Raw genomic sequence first — 15,634 nt, 5'->3', positions numbered from 1 at the left:
AGTAGGTTATAACTGTGAGCAGAGAAAGATGTCAGGGAAAAGATAAAACAGGGGCAGGGGAATCTATCCTGAGGAAAGAAGCTCTTTAAAAAGGTACCTGGAGATAAGGAAAGCATGTCAGCTTATTGGGTGGGTCCCAAGGAAGGAAACATAACTGAGTTGGAAATAAGAGATGAAAGAACTGGCTCAGAAGCTGGGAAGTCAGTAAGAGGAAACATCCCCTTCCAAAACAGCTAGAGTAATAAGGAAGTGTCCAAGACAGGGATTGAATAGAGAAACTAAAAGGAGTTTACAGCATTAACACGTATGTCAGGGAGGTACTCATTAATCTCTAGCAATTTTATGTCCAATTTTATGTAAGTGTGCAATTTTCTAAGAAGGGATCCATAGCTTTCATATTCTTTTTTGTTTGTTTCTTTTTCTTTTTTCTTTTCTTTTGCCAGTGCTGGGGATCAAACCCCCGGGACTTGTAAATGTTAGACAAACGCTCTTAACACTGAGCTACACCCCCCAACCTGAGCTTTCAGATCTTCAATTTGCTAGACTGTAAAACTCCATGGGGCAAGGAATGTTAACAGTCATTAAATCCCAATTCCTACTGTACACAGTAGGATCTGTACATAGTAGAATTTAATATATGTTGATTAATAAATCTATCAGTAATTAGGTCAGTGCCCCACAAAGATTAAGAATCTTTTGCTTAGAGCGACAGTTCTCTGTATAATTAATAAATCAACTGGTAGAATTTAAGAAGAAGGTGAGAAAGGCTTTAATTCTTGCCCCAAACAAACCTGCTAATATTGAAGCTGGAGTAGGAAATATTTGGAAGTAGTAGATTAATATGTACATGAATTAAGAATGAGGCTCAGCACACTGAATGAAGGCTGGAGCTGGGAACAAGAGAAACTAAATATGTGGGTCAGCAAGGTGATGGCTGAGACACTATCAGGAGCCCACAAAGCAAATGAAACTCTAATACAGATGATGTAAGGGAGTTAGAGATTTGCTTCTCCATTGTTTACTTATACTGAGACTTAAAACTCAAAAAAAGGTTTAGATTAAGTCATTCAAACTGAATTTATATTAAACTGATAACTGAGGAGATAATCCCTGTGACAGATGCATTAAAACCCACTCTATGTATTTTAATTACTTAAAAATGCATCAAATCATAGAAAAATCAAACCAGTACCTTTGATTTTTCATTTTGTTTTATTTCATAGAAAATGTAAAGAGAAGTGCCCATGCTGTTAAAATTTATCTTCACAGCAGATAAAATCACTTTAAAAGCACATTTCTCTTAAGAATCTTTAAACCCTGGTATTCACTTTTTTGTATTCAAACAGAGTGCTGTCCTTACCTCACTGTCCCTTGTTGACAGGTTTATAATGTTTCACATGCACACTCAGCCATTTACAAACAGCCCCTCACAGTCGTTTGTTAGTGACTCACCTCAAAATGCTCTGTGTGTCCGTCCCCTCTTTCATTTTGTTTGCTATAAACAACAGCAATAACAAAATATCACAAAATGTCCATTTGTTTTACGACAGTGCCTTTCATCTATTCATATTATGACTTCATTTATTTTAAAATGGGCTGAGTAGCTCTAAACCAAAAATTTTTAAAAAATATTTATTTTTTAGTTGTGTTGGACCCAATACCTTTATTTATTTGTTTTTATGTGGTGCTGAGGATCGAACCCAGGGCCTCACACGCACTAGGTGAGCACTCTACCACTGAGCCACAACCCCAGCCCCTAAACCAAATTTTTTAAAATTCAAAAACAAAACATACAGAAAAAAACCCTAGAAGCACAAACATTATCTGTTCTTAATAGCACCATGGTAGATTTTCTATTCTAAGTATTTTCCTTGCTATGAAATATCCTCAGTCAACATAGTCCTTTAATTCCATTCTTCTTAGTTCTCATAACACACATTGAATTAAACAAACAAAAAAGATTTTTTTTTCATGCCCCTGAAAACAATGTGAAGAGAAAATTCTGAAGTTACCTTTCATCGGACATCAGTTCAATATCATCAGGTCCAGGCTTCTCATGTGACCGTGTGGAACTGAGACTTTCCACGTTCTGCAACAGAACAATTATTGGTTGCCCAACAGGCATAGCATAAGAAATATGCAACAGCAGACTGTCCTTTTTTTAAAGTAGAAAAATCAAATAATATGTGGATATAAACTAATTATAGTTCTCACATTTTTATCTTCATTAAAACTAGTAAAATTAGGACACTTTATTATATTCTGCTTGTATAAAGTTGAATATTATGTTTTATTGTTCTTTAACAAAGGTATCTGACAGCATCATGGAAATGGTCACTGTGCCCTATAATGTCTTTTATAGGTATTATGATCTTTTATAAAAACTCAACAGCAAAACTCATATTGTCAGAGAATTGGGATGGTTAAGACTAGAATCAAAAAAGATAATCTCAAATCTAATTAAAAATTGATGTAAATTCACTGCTTATTTAACATTCTTAAAGGATAAACTGCCGATATGATTTGGGGGTAGTATGTAACTTATTCCTAAATTGTAAAACATCCATAACAACAAATGGAGTTAAGAACTTTTCTTTCTACAATATTTAATATTATTCTTTATATTAGCTAAGGTTGACAAAATACAACTAGAAAATTTACTTTGAATAGCATATATTTCAGGTTGACCAAATGAGTTTATGCTTATCAGAATCAGAGACATATTTATAAAGTTTTTTTTGACTGCCTCTGTGAACACAGGCCAATGCTTTCTAAAAATAATTCAGGTGACCGAATGCAGAAAAAGTCATTGCCATGAAGGATTAAATGTGCTCTTGTTTGCTTATTTGCAAATTTAGTAGATTAAAAAATATGGCTGTCTTGGAAATTTGGACCTGAATTTCATTGAACTCAGAGATTCACATCTGCATCAAAGGGATTTAGGCATAACCCATTTATCTTGTGACATCCAGATAAATAAAGAGCAATCGTGGAAGCAACATGTGTTCACCTACTTATTAATAGCCTACCATTATGAAAAGCCCTTTAAGAATAAATCTGGTTAAGGTTCACAATGATCCCATGAAATTGGCATATATAAAAATCTCCATCAAATAAACATATAATCAGAGTAGAAAATTAATCTTTGGCGTGGTAGGTGAGCAAATTATTTTCTGTTTATGTTGGTTTGGCCAGTTTGTCTGGAATTCTGCTTGACACCTGGGCTCCATCAAAGAACAGAAGGGAGATGGCATAACAGAATAATTATGATAGGAGCTCTGGGGTCGGAATGCCTGGCTCAGAATTCTACCTCCATCAACTGTCAACTGTCTTACTCTACTTGAGCCTCAATTTCCTTATCTGGAAAATGGAGATGACAACACTGCTTAACAAGAGGCTGCCAGGAGGATTAAGTAAAATAATACATGGAAAGCACTAGAATAATGCCTGGCACACTGAATGAGTATTAGCTGTTATCATTATTTCTAAAGCTCTGAAACCTCCACGGAAAATATTTCACTATTTGTCCACAGTTAAGACAGTGTCCCAGACACTGGAAAGATAGTGTTTGTGTCTGCCATTAGAATACTCAGCACCATAATTTATATTGTTAGATAATTTTAGAATGGATCTGAGAAATAAAAAAATAAATATGGCAACACTGGATTATATTTATAACTTTAATGTTGGAGTTAGAAAAGCCCTCTCTAAAAGGGCTTCCATTAAATCAAAGCAAAATAGCTCTTATTACCTGAATGTGACCTTACTGATAAAGAGGGATGTGTCTATGACAAAGAACTTTTGTTCTCATTGGTAATCTTCAATAGATTATCAAAATCTTTAGTGAAAGATCTAGTGCGGCAGTATTAGGTTTTCCTGAGGCTATGAAACAGAAATTCCTAGGGAAAGCATGGTCCTCTTCCTTCTTCTTATTTCAAAAGTGTTGATGAAGTGATACATTTAAAGTGATATGTAAATGAGTATTTCAGAAGAAATCAACATTTTCAGATTAAAACTAATATTCAGAAAAGAGATCAGAGAATAAACCGTAAATAGTTTATAGATATTTATAGATATTTCAGTTAGATGATGTTACAAGATTGATTTTCTCTTCCTAAACAGAAAAAAAAATATGTAATTGATATAGATTTTGAAAACTCTAGAAAAAAGTCATGTTACATAAAAGAAAGCTTTGCAAAAGTACTGACTTCCAGGGTTACAACAAGTGGTTATCACAAGTGTTAACTCCAATTCCCTCCTATCCTCTTTTAGTGTTTGTTCCATACTTTTTTTGTTTGTTTGTTTGGTACCAGGTATTGAACTCAGGAGTGCTTAACCTCTGAGCCACATCCACAGCCCTTTTGTGGATTTTTTTTTTCACTTAGAGACAGGGTCTTGCTGAGTTGCTTAGGGCCCATATTTAAGAGCTCTCCAAGAAGCTGGGTGTGGTGGTGCATGCCTGTAATCCCAGCAGCTAGGGAGGCTGAGGCAGGAGGATGGCAAGTTCAAAGCCAGCCTCAGCAATTTAGTGAGGGCCCTAAGCAACCTAGTGAGGCCCTGCCTTTAAATTAAGGGGGAAAAAAAAAGTCTGGGGATGTAGATCAGTGGTTAAGGACTCCTGGATTCAATCCCTGATACCAAAACAACCAACCAACCAAACAAACAAAAAGAGCTCTTCTAGGATATGAGTTTTTACTGGAGTCATTCACAAACGATGACTTTCAGTACGGTTCAGCAGTTCTCTCTAAAGCTTTCCCACAATTTCTGTTGTCATGTTATTTTTCCACACATTGGAGACTGTTGAATATTCATAGTCTGGTTCAGGGACCCAGCATGCCAGCACACAGTGTTCCTCTGCTAAGGTTGCTGGGTTGCACCTATACCTTTGGAAATGGGGGACATCTGAAGAATGTTCAAAATACTCCTGTTTTTGCCAAACAAAACTTGACAAGCGTAGTAAGGATCTATGAGGACATTAACAAAACTACTTATTTTCGTAATCACAAAATGTTTGGTAAATTTTAATTTTCACCCTTTGACTAGGATTTAGGGAGGAAAGATGAAGGTAAAGAAAAGGATCAGTAATTCCTTACTTCACTGAGATGAAGGAAAGGGAAAATGGTCACATACAGGTCAAAATAAGGCTGAAACTCAGATCACCTCTGCTGGGAGGTATGTCACTAGACTTTCATGTACGCTGCAGCTGCTAACAGTACTTACCTTAGGAAAAATATTCACATCAGGCCTTTTGAAGGTTTTGAATGGTTTATGTCCCAAACCCATCTCTAGGTGTAGTAAAAGACTAGATCACTAATGTATGCATTTATTAAAGGTTAAAGTCATAAAATTCTTATAAAAATGATTTATTGCATTAACTTTTAATTACTTTTCCAAATTTTGACTCCTTTAACAGGTAATAGGAACTCTTTTTAATATAGTAAAGAACAGACTATGACATTAAGCATAATTTAATGAACTTGCTTCTTGAGATTTTTTAACCAGATAAGGCCTAGTTTATAATCCATAACGTTCTGACTCATATAAGTCCTACCAGTGACTTTCAAAACACAGATTCACTAGCACATAATATATTGGATAAATTTGGGGTGTAAGAAGGAGTTCAATTTTAAAAAACTGCTCTCCTTAATTATAAATATAACCTTCAAATAAAAAAAAAAAAAAAAAAGCAACTGCTTTGAAATACAGCTAGCTTTAGATTGTGGAATTTATTTGTAAATTTCTTTTTTTCCCTCCTCTCTGTGTTAGCATTGAGAGCTAGACTCAAAACCGGTTTGACGACTGACTGAAGCACTTGAAAACACTTGGAGCAAAAACAAATTTGTCTTCTAAAATTGTAAAATGCTGACAAGGCCTTTGTAGAGGGCATGCGCGCGCACACACACACACACACAAAAATGCCCCCTTTCCATAGACAGGTCAAACTGAAGGCTGCAGTGAGGCTGTTAGTCAAAACAGGTTCTTCCTCTAACCTTGAGCTCTAAGAGAAGGACAGTGATGCAGTCTTGTTAACAAAGGATCAATGGCAGCACTGCATCCCTTTTCTTACTCTTTTGTACATCTTATGTTTTATTGCTTAGAACTGGAAAAGCTAATTCATATTCAAAAGAATGGCTGGTATCATAAAGGAGGCCCCAGGAAGAGCTTGCCAGCTGTCCCCCCACTCACTCTAATTCTACTTTCCTTCCACCGTCATAGACAGCCATGTGCTCAGCAACAACATACTACCTAGCCACACCTGGGGTTAGACAGGACTTCTCTCCAACAAGATATGAGAAAATGACATATGTGGCTTCTAGGCCTGACAAACAAAATGCCCCCACCAGGGACATTTCTTGATACTCACTCCTCCTATGAGCTGGGAAAAGATGTGAAAACCACCAGAGTGTTCTAAAAACTTCTTGCTGGAGATGGCAGGGATGCATTTAGCTTGGATCTCTGAAATACTGCAAGCACAGCCTCTCAGACCCTGCCCTGAACTCCTGCTGCAGATGATCACTTGAGAAAGAATTCATTGTGTTTGAGACAGTGAGTTTGGGGCTTTGTGTTATACAAATTACTGTAAACAATACAGCAACCATTCGTTCACTCATGTTTTCCAACTTTCCTGTGGGGTAGGATGGTACATGGAGAACCAGACTCCAACTATAGAACCAGACTCCATTGTTTATATTTCTTTCATTTTTATTATAGGTTCCATCTGACTAGCAACATGACACATCAATTGACAAAACACAGAGATCAAAGAGCACAGCATATTCTTCATTATCTGATAGTATGCAAAGGAAGGGAAATCTAGATGTGTTCATAAACATGGTGAGGATGACTTAGAGTTAGAAGAGCATTCACTTTCCTTAGATGAAAGGCAGGCTGTGGTTGGAATATAAGATGGCACTGGGGACCGGGGTTGTAGCTCAGTGGTGGAGCATTTGCCTTGCACTTGTGAGGCACTGGATTCGATCCTCAGCACCACATTAAAAAACAAATAAATAAAGGTACTTTGTGTATCTACAGCTAATTATTTTTTTTAATTTGAAAAAAAAAAGAAGATGGCACTGGAGATGAACAGTACAAGTGTTTCATATGATGTCCCCTTGATTCCACCCTCTCTTCCCCCGCTTTTTTTTTTTTTTCAGTGCTGGAATGAACCCAGGGCTTTGTGCATTCTGGGCAAATGCTCTACCACTGAGCTACACCAGCCTGTGAGAAGGCCTTTAGATCAAAGTGGTTTATGGTCAAACCACTCCACCATCCATTAGACCCCATCCTCCACTGCTTACTCAAGAACATTGCTCCTGCAATGTGTCCCCCTCTCTTGCATTACCATTTCCCACTCTCTATTGGATGACATTGTGCAAACATCTGCAACATCACTGACTGTTAAAAATCCTCCCTTAATATTCCCCTAGTTGATGCCTCATTTTTTCCACCTCCGTAGAGCAAAACCTATTCAAAGACTTTCCAGACTTGTAGTATCCAATTCATTTCCTCCTATTCCTGGCCCATCTAGCCAGCCTTTTATTCTCCCCCTTCTCACAGAAAGACTCCCCTCAGGGTAGTTGCAGGTTAGCCACACATATGTGAAATGGTCACTCACTCTTCTAAGCTTTTCTTGACTCAAATCTCAAAAGGCTGTGCCCATGTTGTGCTGGAAATTGCTAGCTGCTGCTTCTTAGTCTTCTGATAGTACCTTCTTATCTGCCTACTCTGTATATGTTGGGAGGTCTCAGGGCACCATCGTTGGACGGATTTTTTAACCCTCCATACTCAAACCCTAGGTTTCAGCTCATCCAGTCTCAAGGCTTTAAATGCCAATGGTATGCCAAAACCTTCCAAACATAGTTATTTCATCTTTTCCTGAACTCCAGATTAATAAATCTAACTGCCTGTTTGACTTCTCAAGCTAACAAATGCCGCATGCTTAACATATCTAAATGGAATTTTTGATACCCTCCACTACTCTTCCTGCAGTTTTCTCCTTCTTAGTAATGGCAACTCCATTCTTTTAGCTACTCCAAAAGTCTCCAAGTTTCCTGTTCTCCCTGCTTTCTTTATACTCCACATCCAATCCATTAGAAAATCCTTTTACTTCAATATATATATCCACAGTCTGATCAGTTCTTATCACCTTCATTACTATCATCTGGTCTAAATCAATATCACCTCTTGAATAGGTTATGTCAATTATTTTACTTCAATCCTTGTCCATCTCTTACCACCCCTGTGCTCTTCTTAATAGCTGTCAGAGGGATCCTTTCATATGGTAAGTTGGAAAATGACTTCCTTCCCTTTCTTAATCCTTTAGTGGGTCCTCACCCTATTTAAAGTCAAGTCTGAAAAATGACCATAAAGCCTCAATTAGCCAGGACTCCTGATATATCTTTGACCTCATAACAAATAATGCTCTTCTCTTAATTCCGGGTAAGCCTGTGGTTCCCTCTGCCAGGATATGCTTTCTCCAGATAACCTGATGCCTTCCCTCATCTCTTTCAGGTCCCTGCACAAGTGGCATGCTCAGTGCAGCTGGACCTGATGATCTGTGCAATATCAATCCTTAACCTCCTACCACTTCTGCTCCTCTTTGCCTTATTTTCTCCATAGTCAGCATGTTTTGCATCTGACATACATTACTTGCTTCTTATCTGTCTCATCCAATGAGAATGTAAATTCCAGGGAGGATGAGCATGTGTCTGTTTTGACCACCAACCACTGTGCCCTTAGCACCTACAACAGAGCTTGTCATATGGTCCTTATGTAACTGAAGGAATGAATTACTATAATTGTTCTGCAACAGATAAGGTGGTCTGGAGATCAGAGAGTGAAGGTGTGGAGCTATATGGGGTGGTTGCTTTGAATTCCTAGGTCAGTTATAAAAGAACATGGGCTACGTAATGTCAAGCCAAAAGGAAAAGGGAATATCACATTTTTAAAAACATAATCAACTATATTTGACAAATAATTAGAAAGAAGAATTGGTAGTGAGAAAAAAGAAAATACTTAGAAAAATGACTAAGGAGATGATGATGTGGTTGAATGAGGTAAGATCCTGAGTGAAAAAGAGATCAAAGACAAAAAGACAATGAGTTTGGTTTTTAAAGTCAACATATTGACTTTAAAGTGCTATCTGGAGTGAACTGCAGAAAGAATCAATCAAATGGTGATTTGGAAGACATCTGTATGGAGTTGACATCTGGAACTAAAGAATTGAAGAAGCTCTCAAAGTTCTAACAAAGAGATATGAGGCGAAAATGTGGATGACATTAACATCCAAGCATAATTTATGGAAGATTAGCTAGTAAAGGATACAGCGGAGAAGAACATCATCACTGTGGTGAGACAGGGAGAGGTCAAGGCCACAGAGGCCAAGAGGAAAAGTTCTGAGAAAAAGGGACAAAGCAGCAAAACAAGGACTTGAGAAGGTCAAGGACTACACAGATGTCATTCATTGCACAGGGGTTCTAAGAGCCAGTAGTGAGGCAGCAGCTTTTGCAGATAAGTGGGACAGAAACTGAATTACATGGGTTGATAAGCTAGCATGAAAACAACTGAAACTAAACGGGTAGACTGTTCAAAATATTGAATAGCAGTGTGAAGAAAAGAGGATATCACGGAAGAGGGAGGAAAAAGAATCTAAAGTATTCACTGTGTCCACGTTCACTTATTATTGAATATAGTTAGTTGCACTTAAATCTCACACCAAAAAAGATATTAATATCTCCCTTTTACAGATGAAGTAACAGAGGCTAAATAACATGCTTACTTGCCATAGCTAGCAAGTGATAAAGTTGGAACTGAAATTTACGTATGACTGCAACACTTACTCTCCTTCCCTTAACCTTGCCTGGGATTTTAGACACTGAGTGGACATTTTTAATAAATAAGAGAGCCTCTACATTTTGATTTTTTAATATATTAAATGCTGTGTTTATTACAGAATTAGTATAATCACATAAGATATATTTGAGAGACAGAGAGAAGAGTAACAATTATGTGTATTACCACTACCACCACAATGCAATTATGCAATCACTTAGGTATATATTTTCTTTTAGTCTTTTTCCCCTAGAAATGAATCCTTCGTATATATATATATATATATATATATATATATATATACACACACACACACACACACACAAATGTATGTGTGTGTAGATATAATACACATACACACATATAGTATGTGTACACATACATGCATATACTTATGTGCACACATTGTACATATTGCTTCATAGCCCACTTTCAAAACTGAGGGACAGTACAGTGGAATCCCCACTTATGTGTGACCTAGTTGTCTCATCCGCCACAGCTCATTTTTCTCATATTTAGAATGGAAATAATAGTAACAGTAACTCCCTAGAGATCACTGGGAGCATAAAAGTGATAAAGCATTTCAAACACAATTTGTCAAATACTTTCCATTTTATTACTCTTCATAACTATAATTTTTAATCACTGTGTAATATTTTGCTGAATTAAACATTTAAATTACTTAAGTTGCTTCCAATTCTCCTTGATTACATACAGTCTTGTAGAAACAGACTAATACACACAGTCTTTTCCATATTTAAGATTATGTCCCCAGTAGGATTATTGAACATAATACATGACTGAGGTATGGCTCTCCAATCACTGTTAAACTGTGCCCTTGAGGGAAAGATTTTGGATATAAAGACACCCTTTACTAGACCAACAGAAATGAGTCAATAAAAAATGTGTGCATGTGTGAGAATGTGTGTGTGTTGCTTGTGTGCATGGTCGGGTAGGTGGGGAGATGGATATAGAGAACAATTTCCAAAGTTGCTTTTTGGCTAGTAGAGGTTAAACTTGAAATTTGGGGAAACAAATTGTGATTTGAGCAGGTGAGAAAATAAAAATGGACAGAGACCTAGAGAAATTTTGAAGCAAGGCCAGAGAAGTTGCTGGAACATGAGTTGGCTGTCTCAGCTTCTCAAAGCAAAGCGGGGAATGAGGTCTTCTAAGACAGACTGCAGGGGACAGGTGGAGCTAGAGGATGGGAGAGGGAAAGGATGGTGGCAATAATGGAGGTAGAGCAGAGCTTCCGGACGCTCTGACTTGAGCTCACTACCCCTGGTCTCAGAGCTCTGAATTATCTGCAGTCTCATGGCCTCAGCTGGTATCACATCCTTGAAAGGTGAAAGGATGGTGGGGGCAGGGGGTGGGGATCTGCTCAGATGGCTCCCGCTGTGCAGGCACCAAATCTGTAGGCTGCCTACTGTGGTCTACATCACCTCCTCTTTGGCTGTACTGAGATAACTGTAGAGTCAGGCTGTCACTGTCACTGTGAAGTCAGGGCTATCACTGTGATGTCCGTGTGAAATCAGAACTGTCACTGTGTAGTCAGGGATGTCACTCTGATTTCAGGGATATCATTGTGTAGCCAGGGCTATCACTGTGATGTCAGGACAGTCACTGTGAAGTCAGGACTGTCACTGTGTAGTCAGGGCTGTCACTATATAGCTAGGGCTGTCACTGTGATGTCATAACTGTCACTGCAATGTCCAGATTGTCACTGTGTAGCCAGGGCTGTCACTGTGAAGTTTGGGCTCACTGTCACTGTGAAGTCAGGGCTCACTGTCTTCAGATACTCTCTGTCTGTTTTCCATTGAAAACAGGGTTTGCTTCCTCTGTCTGCCAACCCTGCTCTCACTGAGATCACCCTGGAGCTCTGCTTAGCTACTCCCCCTATCATCTGACCCTCCCTTCTACTTTTTAAAAAATATTTTTCAGTTGTTGATGTACCTTTATTTTATTTATTTGTATGGGGTGCTGAGAATTGAACCTAATGCCTCACACATGTTAGGCAAGAGCTCTACCACTGAGCTACAACCCCAGCCCCCCTTCCTTCTCTTTGAGACACTTTGTTACATACATGGTTTCTAAAATACCAAACTTACCTCTTTTTTTTTGGTACCAGGGATTGAACTCAGGGGCACTCCACCAGTAGGCCACATCCCCAGCCCTATTTTGTATTTTATTTAGAGACAGGTCTTACTGAGTGCTTTGCTGTTGCTGAGGCTGGCTTTGAACTCACGATCCTCCTGTGTTAGCTTCCCGATCCCTGGGATTACAGGTATGCACCACCGCACTCGGTCTGGCTACTCCTCCTTAAGCCTCTTGCTGGTTTCTCCTCCCATCACTTAAATGTTGGTGTGCCTCAGGGCCAAGCGCCCAGGCCACTTCTCTATGTACACATTCCCTGGGTTATCTCCTCCAATGCACTGCCTTTAAGGATCATCTACAGTTCTGATGATGCCCACATTTGTATAGCTGCTAAATCTTCCCAGAAGTCTAGGCTCAGAAATCCAATCACCTGTCTGACACTCTTTTTTAGAAGTCTAACAGGCAGCTCAATTTTAACATGTCCAAAACTGAACTGAGGATACCATTCCCAAAAGTTCTGTCTTCCTCATCTCTTTAAACTGCCCAACACCAATCTTGTCTAAGGTCACACACACTGCCTCTGGCCTCGCCTCAGTTTAAACTTTCATTTCAAATTTAAAGCATGGCACGAGCTTCCTAACCAATCTCCAGTTGCTACCGTGGCCCACTTTAGTGTCCATCCTTGACACAGGGGTACACCAAATCCAAGTCAGTCAAATTACCCTTCTATCAAGAAGCCTCTGCTGGCTTCTCATCTCACCCAGAATAAAGGCACCTTACTCACCTCCTCTGCCCTCCCTTCCCATTGCCTCTTTCACTTGGTATACTTGCTTCTGACCACAATGGTGTCTCCGTGGGACCTGGAACATTCCAGATAATTGACTGCCTTGGGCCTTTGTACCTGCAGACCCAGCTCTACAGCTTGCTTCCTGACATCCTCTTGGTCTTTATATTCCAACGTCAGATTCTCAGAGAGGTCTTCTCTGACCTCTCTATTAAAATTGCATCCCCTGTCCCTCGCAATTCCTATCACCATTCTCTGTTTTAGTTTTCCTCCTGGTGGTTATCACTATCTTATATACCTTATGTTTCATTTATGTATCTTGATCATTGTCTGTTTCCCTCATTAGAATGTAAGCTCCCTAAAGGCAGGAATTTTGCCTGTTTTTCCTCAATGCTGCATCCCTAGGATATAAAATATTTTCTGGCACATAGAATATAATTATATATAATTCTTTTTCTTTCTCTCTTTTCTCTTTACTCCTTTATTCTTTCTTTCTTTTAGGTATAAAAACAAATGTATGACCCGAGTGTAAAGATTTTTGAAATGGGGCAGGAAAAGGTTTTGAAGGAAAATTGGGGAAAGTAAAATTAGAAGGTTAAAAATAAGTGAAAGTGAAGATACACAATAGCTTTCAGGGTGTAGTCTAAATACTAGTCATCACTGTGTCCCCTGGTTCTACTCTGGTGGTTACCTGTAAAGATTAGATTTTAAAATTCATGGAATAGGAGAGTTACAAAAGATCTTTGAGAACACTCTCACTTTACAGATGAGGAAGTTTTTCTTCTAAGTCATGTTGGCAGGTTTTAAATTATTCATTGCAACAAAGACATGGTCCACTGAGCTCAGCTATGCTAGCATGTGACATGCACAATCCTGGAATGAGGAAACTGGCAACCTGAGCAGGGACAAATCCTTTCATACATAAAACACCAAAACGGAACAAGGATCTTTCCTCCCAATGTTTTTAAACAATGAGAATGTCCGTAGTTTTATTAGTCAAACACACATTCTAAGGATAAATGTCCTTTTCTGCTTATATTAACTGTTCCTAGCTATGTAACTGAAGACAATACTACTGGTGGGAAAGAATTATTGATGGGTTCAGTTCATGGGAAAATAGGCAGCCTTCAGTTTTGCTAAATGTACAAATATCCAAACACAGAGCTAAAAAACCAGCCAGAGATAAAATAGACTAGAGAATCTGTCCATCAAACTGAAAAACATTCTTTGCAAGCTATAAAGCCAAGCTTCAGACTTTTTAAAAAAATTTTTTTTTAAGTTGTAGATTGACACAATATCTTTATTTTTTTTTTATGTGGTGCTAAGGATCGAACCCAGTGGCTCACATGTGCTAGGCAACTGCTCTACCACTGAACTACAACACTAGCGCCAAGCTTCAGACTTTTTAATCACCATAAATCTCTTTGGCAGATAAGCAAATCTTTGGCCAATTAAAGAGTTAACGGAGTTAGCATCATTTATTTTATCTAAAAATTTACTTTTTAGGGACTGAGGACATAGTTCAGTGGTAGTCGTACATGTTTAGCATATGTGAGACCCAGGTTTAATCCCCACCAACCTCTCCCCACATACAACTATTTTTCTCCAAAAGGAAGAATTATATCATAAATGTTAAAACATAGTTAATGTACTTTTGTATAACTCTGAGGGTCTCCTTCCATTTCCATGCATTTTCCCTTCTCTCTCCCTTTCCCTCCCACCTCTCATCCCTGTTTAATGTTAATCTTCTTCTCATGCTCTTCGACCCTACTCTGTTCTTAGTTACTTTCCTTATATCAAAGAAGACATTTGGCATTTGTTTTTTAGGGATTGGCTAGCTTCACTTAGCATAATCTGCTCTAATGCCATCCATTTCCCTGTAAATTCTATGATTGTGTCATTTTTTAATGCAGAGTAATACTCCATTGTGTATAAATGCCACATGTGAGGGGAAGGGGAAAAATAATACAAGGGGGACAAACGAATGTCAGTAGAGGGGGCAGAGAGAGAAGAGGGGAGGGGAGGGGAGGGGAGGGGGGATAGTAGAGGATAGGAAAGGCAGCAGAATACAACAGACACTAGTATGGCAATATGTAAATCAATGGATGTGTAACTGATGTGATTCTGCAATCTGTATATGGGGTAAAAATGGGAGCTCATAACCCACTTGAATCAAATTGTGAAATATGATATATCAAGTACTATGTAATGTTTTGAACAGCCAACAATAAAAAATTAAAAAAAAAAACAAAAAACATAGTTAATGTGTAATGATTCCAAAACTTAAATTCTTGAACTCTGAGAACCATATCAGATATAATTTCAAAGCTGAAATTCTTTGAGAACTATATCAGACATAAGTCAGAGGATGAATATTCATGTCAATTTTAGTTTATCAGTTTATTTCTAGAAACAAAATATCAAGACATTTGGCTGGGGAGGGTAACATAAACATGTTTTCTCTTAGATTTGCATTTATGTATATTGTACTTAGGGGAATATTGAGAATCTCTTCTGAGCACAGAAAACAATGGGAAAATAGGCAGCCTGTAGTTTTGCTAAATGTACAAAAATCCAAACACAGAGCTAAAAATCCAGCCAGAGATAAAATAAACCAGAGAATGTGTCCATCAAACAATAAAAACGGGTTCTTCCCTTTTTTTTTTTTTTTAAATTAGGGACTCCAATTCATGTTTTATCATAAAATTTATCTGCAGTTAATTTTTTGTTAATTGTTTTAAGCTAAAGGGAACTAGAAAGCATTTTGTCTCTTACTTTTCAGTGAATGAGATAAGACGATGGATATTAAACAGTTATACTGAATAAATATTGTTATTAACTGAACCATGTGTAAAAACTTATATATTAATGACATGAGTTTCAATTCTGAGGTAACTGTATGCAGGTGATTAATTTCTTTTTGTT

The 15,634-nt window shown here is 38.0% G+C and overlaps 1 protein-coding gene across 7 annotated transcripts in view; it reads right to left on the bottom strand.

Moving 5' to 3' along the window:
- LOC114085466 (protein FAM13A) overlaps nucleotides 1-15,634 on the bottom strand; it is a 107,630-nt gene that overhangs the window by 39,082 nt on the left and 52,914 nt on the right. For 6 of the 7 annotated variants that reach the window (XM_027926596.2, XM_071614544.1, XM_071614543.1 and 3 more), the window contains 2 exons: nucleotides 2,013-2,089; nucleotides 1,453-1,495 (listed from right to left, as the gene is read on the bottom strand). The exons of the other annotated variant lie outside the window; for it this stretch is intronic. In XM_027926596.2, the coding sequence (XP_027782397.1) occupies nucleotides 1,453-1,495; nucleotides 2,013-2,089 (120 nt within the window). The remainder of the gene's footprint in view (nucleotides 1-1,452; nucleotides 1,496-2,012; nucleotides 2,090-15,634) is intronic. 7 annotated transcript variants of the gene reach the window in all.

Source organism: Marmota flaviventris, chromosome 7 (genome assembly GCF_047511675.1).
Source record: "Marmota flaviventris isolate mMarFla1 chromosome 7, mMarFla1.hap1, whole genome shotgun sequence".
Lineage (NCBI taxonomy): Eukaryota > Metazoa > Chordata > Mammalia > Rodentia > Sciuridae > Marmota > Marmota flaviventris.
This window is presented reverse-complemented; position numbering and strand designations above follow the sequence as displayed.